The sequence below is a fragment of the Monoraphidium neglectum genome, assembly GCF_000611645.1.
Source record: "Monoraphidium neglectum strain SAG 48.87 unplaced genomic scaffold scaffold02226, whole genome shotgun sequence".
NCBI classification, from domain to species: Eukaryota; Viridiplantae; Chlorophyta; class Chlorophyceae; order Sphaeropleales; family Selenastraceae; genus Monoraphidium; species Monoraphidium neglectum.
The window spans coordinates 1-6978 of NW_014011402.1; the positions used below are offsets into that span (position 1 = coordinate 1).

The 6978-nt window shown below is 70.4% G+C and overlaps 2 protein-coding genes across 2 annotated transcripts in view; both read left to right on the forward strand.

Moving 5' to 3' along the window:
- Positions 1-595: 595 nt before the first annotated feature.
- MNEG_10213 (hypothetical protein) lies at positions 596-3454 on the forward strand (the record flags this gene model as incomplete). The annotated part of the gene is made up of 1 exon (XM_014041313.1): positions 596-3454. One exon carries the CDS (start codon positions 596-598, stop codon positions 3452-3454), a length of 2859 nt encoding a protein of 952 aa, XP_013896767.1.
- Positions 3455-5354: 1900 nt separating this feature from the next.
- Positions 5355-6978, forward strand: part of MNEG_10214 (hypothetical protein) — a gene marked incomplete at both ends in the record, with an annotated part of 2840 nt that continues 1216 nt past the window's right edge. Inside the window, 3 exons of the mRNA XM_014041314.1 lie at positions 5355-5635; positions 5799-6224; positions 6533-6689. Coding sequence (XP_013896768.1) covers positions 5355-5635; positions 5799-6224; positions 6533-6689 — 864 coding nt within the window. The remainder of the gene's footprint in view (positions 5636-5798; positions 6225-6532; positions 6690-6978) is intronic.

Here is a 6978-nt window from a genome sequence, read left to right on the forward strand (position 1 = left end):
CCCGCGCACCCACAACCCGCGCGCCCGCCTCCCCGCGACGCCCGCCGCCCCGCGGCGGCGCGGCGCGGCGTCCGGCGGCAAGCGGCGCGCGGAGGAGGGCGGGGCGCTGCTGGCGGCCCACAGGCGGCAGCAGCAGGCGGCGGCGCAGCGGGCGCTGCTTGGGGGCGGCGCGAGCAGTCCGCTGCTGGGGAGCCTGGCTGGCAATGAGGCCGGGCCATACAACGTGGGTCCTGTTTTTGACGTTCATTAATTATTGGGTCCATATGCATACGGCGAGATGCACACATCTTCTGGGAGCGTGGCATGTGAGCTAGTGGGCTTGAATCAGGAGCCGACCCGTCGTCGGCCGAGCACCCATCGTCGGCTCAATCCACTCCATGCGACCCCTGCTGCCTCCCTCGTCCTGCACGCCTGCCGCCGCTCGCAGGTGTTCCCTCACCTCCTGCCCTCCAGCGCCTACGTCTCCCTGGGCCCCCACGCCCCCGGCCGCGGCACCTCGCCGCCGCCGCCGCCCCACGCCCACCCTATCCAGGGCGCCGCCCTTCTGCCCTTTGAGCTCCAGATCGACCCCCACCACGGCCCCAACGGCGCCCTCATGCGTGACGTCACCAGCGGTCACCTGCTGGACGCGCAGCTGATGATGTCATCGGACGTCATCGCCGCGGCGGCCGGCGGCGGGCTGGCGCCGATAGAGCTGGCTCTGATGCAGGAGAGAATGGTGGCCAGCGCGGCAATCGCCAGGGAGGGCCTGGGGGGCATCGAGCAGCTGCTGCTGGCGTCATCCTATGAGCGCCGCGGCGACGGCGGCGGCGACGGCGGGGGCGGGGGCGACGCGTTCGGGCATGCGGCGGGCAGCGGCGCGGCGGCAGCTGTGGGGCTGTCGGGGGCGCTGCTGCTCGGCGGCGACGGCAGCGGCAGCAGCAGCGGCAACGGCAACGGCAACGGCGGAGGCAGTGGCGGCGGCCACATCAATTTTCACGCTGGTTACGGGTGCTCGTCAGCTGTCGCGCACGCATCTTCGTACCCGTCACTCCTGCGGCCGCCGTTGTCCCCCCAACTGCCAGCGACCTCCCTGCCGGCCGCCTCGCCCCCGGGCATGCCGCCCCCCAGCCCCGCGGGCGCCGCATGGCGCCTGCCGCACGCGGGCTCGATGGGCGCGCCGCCGTCGCCGTCGCTGCCGTCGCCGCCTCAAGGCGGCCGCGCCTTGATGGCAGCGACCTCCCCACTCTACGGCGGCCCCTCCTCCTCCGCCTCCCCTTCCAAGCTCTTCGCGGCCATGGGCGCACCCCCGCCGCCCTCCCCCGCAGCCGTCATCGCGGCCCGCAACGCGGCAGCCGCCGTCGCCGCGTCAGCGGCGGCCGCGGCCGGGGCTTCAGGCGATGCTGATCAGTACGGCCGCTTCGCGCCGCCGCTGCGTCCCGGCAGGAGTGGGGCCGGCGCTGCAGCCTCGCCGCTCGGCCTGCCGCCCGGCTTTGACGCGTTTGGTGGGGCCGGCGGCGGCGTCGGCAGTTACACGCTGAGCCCGGGGCTGGCCGCTGACCTGGCGCTGCTGCAGGGGACCGCCACCGGCGGCGGCGGCGGCGGTGGCGGCCACGGCTTCGGGGCTGGCCCCGGTGTCCTGCGGGCCGGCAGTGGCGGCGCATCCTCTCCGGGCCCGGCGCACGGCCGCATCCCGCTCGACCGCCCTCCTGCCGATGCCTTTGGGCAGACACAGGCGACATACGGACACCCGTCCGCGCCGGCAGCGGCGGCGTCCCTGCCGTCTGCGCTTCTCTCGCCTGGTACCCCTGCCACGCGCGCAGGCGGCAGCGGACCGCCGATCGGCGGCCTGTTCTCGCCAGATCAGTCTCAGGAGGAGCAAGAGCAGTGGGAGCTGCTCCGCAGGTCCCAGCAGGCGCTGGCCGACCGCGCGGCGGCCGCTGCAGGCGCGCCCGTCTCTGCTGTGCCCTCCGCCGGCGACACAGATTCCCTGCCCACTTGGGCGCAGCCGCAGCAGCAGCACCACCAGCAGCAGGAGCAGCAGCAGGCCCACCACCCGCACCCGCACCAGTACCAGCACCGTGACCAGCAGCAGGGGCAGCAGCAGCAGCAGCAGCAGCAGCAGCAGCAGCAGCAACAGCAGCACCACCATCGCCACCACCACCACCACCACCAGCAGCAGCAGCAGCAGCAACAGCAGCAGCAGCAGCAGCAGCGACAGCAGCAGCAGCAGCCAGATGGCCGTGGTGAGCAGCCCCTTGCGACGGCGGCGCTGCTCCCGCTGAGCCCACCGCCCCCAACCACGGCCCCGCCCCCCCTGTTTTACAGCGGCAGTCCCCTGCTTGGGCGCGCTGCCCACGCCGCCGCCAGCAGGGGCGGTGCCAGGCCGGGGCGTGGTGGGGCCGACAGCGGTGGCGACGGCGGCGCCGCCGCACTCCCACCAGCCGGCGCGTCGCCCGGCGCACCCTCCAGCCACAAGGTCGTTTCGCCGTTCCTGGCGGCCCAGGCTGCGGCCACAGGAGACGAGCAGGCGGCCGGCGGCGGCGGCGCCCACTGGTGTGACAGCGGCACGGGTGGTGCAGCAGGCTCGCACGCCAACTCCAGCGCCGTGGCCGCTTCGGCCGCCCCTGCAGGTGGGGCGCCCGCTGCCCCTGGGCTGCCTAGCGGCTTGCATGAGGCCGCCGCGGCCGCGCCGCCGCAGGCCAGCGGGCGCGGCAGCGGCGGCGGCGTGCTTCCGCTGGCGCCCGGCCTGGCGCACTTGCCCCGCCAGCCGGCCGCGTACGGCTATGGGCACGACGTGGCACAAAGGGCCAGCCCTGGCCGCGGCGCAAGCCTGGCGGAGGCGCTAGGGGCAGCAGAGCTCGACCTGGGGACCGCCTCAGGCCAGGCGCTGCCGCTGGCCGCCGTGCACACGCACGTCCAGGCGGCCGAGCAGCAGGCGCCCTATGTGAAGCTCGAAGACGACCCGGGCGGCAGCAACCGCGGCGGCGGCAGCGCGGCCGCCAGCGGCGGCGGCGACGGCCAGCATGCCGGCCGCGGCGCGGCGCCGCTGGACGCGGGCCGGCGCCAGCAGCAGCCGGCGCCCGGCGCCGTTGTGCTGCTGCGGCGGCGCGTGTCCGCGGGGCCGTCCTCCCGGGGCCACCAGGCGCCCAGCGCAGAGGCGGTCGCTGTGTTTGCGCGCTCCGCCGCTGCCGCGGCGGCGGTGCGCCGCCCATGCGCGCCCTCCTCCGTAGGCAGGCCACCCGCGGGGCATGCGGCGTGCGGCCGCGCGGACGGCGGCGGCTGTGGCGGCGGCGTGGGTGGGTGTGGGGCCGGAGGTTGCTGCTGGGGCGGGGAGGGGGAGGGCGAGGATGCGGTGGAGATGATCGAGGGGGGCGCCGCGCTCGCAGCGGGGCAGTACGGCTGCTGTGCGGCCGCAGGCGCGATGCCGAGCGCGATGGATGAGGACGGCCGCTGCTGCGGCGCCTGCGAGTGACGGCGGCGGCGGCGCAGTGCGAGGGACCCTACCTGCTGGCCGCCTGCGGCAGTTGAAACCTGCCGCAGCCGCGTCCACCGGAAGGGTCTCAGTGGGGCTTGTCGACGCTTGCAGATTGCAGGGTTCAGGGTTTCCCTCTTCGTTGCCTGCCACGGCACGCTCGCCGCCAATGAGGGGGAGGGCGTCCTCGTTTCAGCTGTGCCACCATCACAGGAACACACTCAAAACACGCCGCGATCCCGTTCGCATGCGGGCTGCCGAATGAGGACCACTGCTGACAGGTCGCCGGCTTCGTTTGCCGGCTTTGCTGCCATGAGCCTGTGCAGTGGCGCCTTGATCGCCTTCACTCATGTCCCCTCGTGTGCAGCAGCACTGGCGTGACACCAGGCCTGCCGCACACACAAGCACAGTGTGTGCATCCAAATCGTGCATGTGCGCATAACGTGGCCGCGCCTGCGCTGGCGGCACAGCAGGCTACGCGCTTGTCGGCAGCGTCTGAAGCCCCGCAGCATCGACGGATGGGGGGGATCAGGCCCACTGGGCCCCCTACGTAGGAGCCGCCGCCTGCCTGGCGGCGCCTGGCAGGCACGTCGACTTTGCAAAGCTCGTCCCTTGCATGCTCCCGCGCTCGCCGGCGAGTTACGGCACAGCGCTGGTGCCTTTGCTGGTGGCGCTCCTTTGCGCGAACCGCGGCGCGATGGCGTGCGGGGCAGCTCGTGCCACGCCCGCCCCTAGTACAAAGACGAGCTGGGTTTCACCCCTAAGCCCCAATGACCGTACGCCCCCGGCTCGTGACGCGGGCTAAGCTCTTTGTTGGCTCACGCGCGTGTGCTGTGTATATGCACTGTCTTGATTAGCGCCGGCCCTGTCGGGGCCGCTTGGGTTCTGAGGTTTGTGGATCTGCAGATGACTGCCGCGCCCTCAGAGGGCCCCGCGGTCACACACTCGCTGAGTCAGCAGCTGCGTGTGTGGACCGACATTGCATGTGTGAGTGGGCTTGCAGGCCTACGGGGCAGCAAAAATTGAAGGATTGACTCGCGAAAGGGGCTGCGCTCTGGTGCTCTGCGTGCATCGACGGGCCGATTGCATGTCTTGACGGCACTCGCTTGAGGAGCGCACGCATGCACCTGCGTGTCGGGCCCGGGCAGGGGTAGATGGGAAATGCCGGGGCCCATGCCTCCTGCCCTGCTATTAGTTGCTGGCCGCACGACGGCCGCCCAGCGGCCCCATTGCAATCGAACGCGACTTTCACTGCAGCACAGCTGATCGCTGTCTCGGCGACGGCGGGCAGGTTTTGTCAAAGCACCCCATTGTTGTCATTGCGTGACCAGATTTGGGGGGCAGCGTCAAGGGCCCGAGTGAACACAGCACTTTGCTGCAATTGTCGCCCAAAACCAGGCAAACAAACCAGGTGAATCAATCGTCTTGGTTAGCCGGCCACTGCACCTGCAGCTTGCAGTGCATTGCAGCCACCAGCGGCAGCTCTGTCTATGATCGACGACCGGCATGTCCCTACGCCACCTGTATGGTACGGGCCACGGGAGGCTGTGTGCGATGTACACAGTGTATGCCACTTGCACCGAGTCATATATTTCAACATTGTACTCTGGACGCAGCCAACCCGACTTGAAGCAGCCTGATGTAGAACTGGCTCCTTAGATCTGATCTTTATTGCTCGGACTTGGTTTGCATAACGGTCCAATTCATTAGAAAATAAAATCTCTGAAAAAATCGTGCAAGTAAATCAGGCCCGCCGCAGCGCCCGCGGCAGCCTTTGCGGTCGTGCATGTGGGGGTCCGCAAGTGGCGCAGCACTGCAGCGGCTTGCAGCCGCCTGTGGCGCGCAGCGCCTCTGGCCCCGTGCTCCCCTCCATTCTCGCGCCGCGACGCCCTTGGTCGCCATGTCCGCGACCCCGGACGCCATGCGCGCCGTGCGCGAGGCGGTCGCCGGCCTGCCGCCCGTCGTCTGCTACCACCACCCCTGCCATGATGGCGTGTTTGCCGCCCTCGCGGCGCACGTGCACTTCTCCCGCCGCGGCGTGGCGGCGCGCTTCTGGCCGCTGGCCGTCTTCAGGGAGCCCTCCATCGCGGCCATGGGCCTGCGCGGCGACGAGGCAGTCTATCTTCTCGATTACACCGGCCCCAAGGGCTTTGCCCGCGAGCTGGCCGGACACTGCGCCAGGTGCGCCGCGCGCCCACCCACACCCTGCCGCGCCCGCTTGCATGGGGAGAGCGCGCGCACGCCGCTCAGGGGAGGGGTCCGCCTGCCAAGCGCGCCGCAGTCTGACTGCGCCGCCCCCTCTCCTGCTCTGGCGATCGTCCGCCCGCACCCCTGCCTCCCCCAGGGTTGTGGTGCTGGACCACCACAAAACAGCGGCGGACCAGCTGGGGGTCGACGTGGGCCAGTCAGATCACCGTCACCAGCAGCAACAACAACAGCAGCAGCAGCAGCAACAGCAGCAGCAAAAAGCGCCGCAGCAGTTGCAACAGCAGGAGCGGCTGGAGCAGCAGCAGCAACAGCAGGGGAAGCAGCAGCAGGAAGAGGAGCAGAAGCAGCAGCAGGCGCCTCAGCAGCAGCAGCAGCTGTCGGAGCAACAGGAGGGGGAGGAGGTGCAGCAGCAGCAGTTGCAAGGAGTCAGCGCGGGGCCTGTTGCGGACCCCCTGCCGCCCAACCTGCACGTACTCCTGGACATAGGCCGCAGTGGCGCCGAGCTGGCGCTGGACTACTTTGGCCGGGAGGGCGTGCCACAGGCCACCCTGCGCGCCTTTGGGTGCGTGGTTGAAGGGGCGCGCCTTTGGGTGCGCCGACGTCGCAGGGAGGGGCTGGGGCCTGACACTCTGCGCTGGAGGCAGGGCTGGCTGCAGCAGCGCTGCCATCCGCTAAGCGCGTCCATGGCATGCGCAGGGAGCGTGCCGCAAGCCGAGGCATTGAAAGCCGGCCCTGGGGCAGCCGCGCTCTCCTCCGCGGCTGCCCTCTGCTCACCTTGCCGCCAAGCAATGTGCACAACACCCCTCGGCCCCTAAGCCGATCCGCCCCCGTATGGTCGCACCCTCGCCCAACCCACCCCCCCGGCCCCAGGTACGTGCAGGACGCGGACCTGTGGGCGTGGCAGCTGCCGGGCAGCCGCGAGTTCCACGCGGGGCTGTCTGCGGAGGGCCTGGAGTACGACGTGAACGGCAACCCCCGCGTGTTTGAGGCGCTGCTGGCGCTGGACGTTGACCGAGTGGTGGAGAGGGTGCGCGTTTGTTGACTGTCGTCGCAGCGCGTCAGCTTGTCATTGCCGTCCCATTGTCCCATCCTGCTTTTGGTCACGGGTCGTGGGTGTTGTGGTTGAGGTTGGGTTGTTGGTGGAGTCAGCTCGTACAATATGGCTGCGGTGTTGTGCTGTAGGTTTGTTGGTAGGGGCAGCCGAATGTGTGTTCCAGAGCTGCCATGGGATTGGTGTGTGTGTGTGTGTATGTGTGTGTGTGTGTGTGTGTGTCAGGGGGCAGATATGGCGAGGTTGTGTGTGTCTTTGGGGGGGG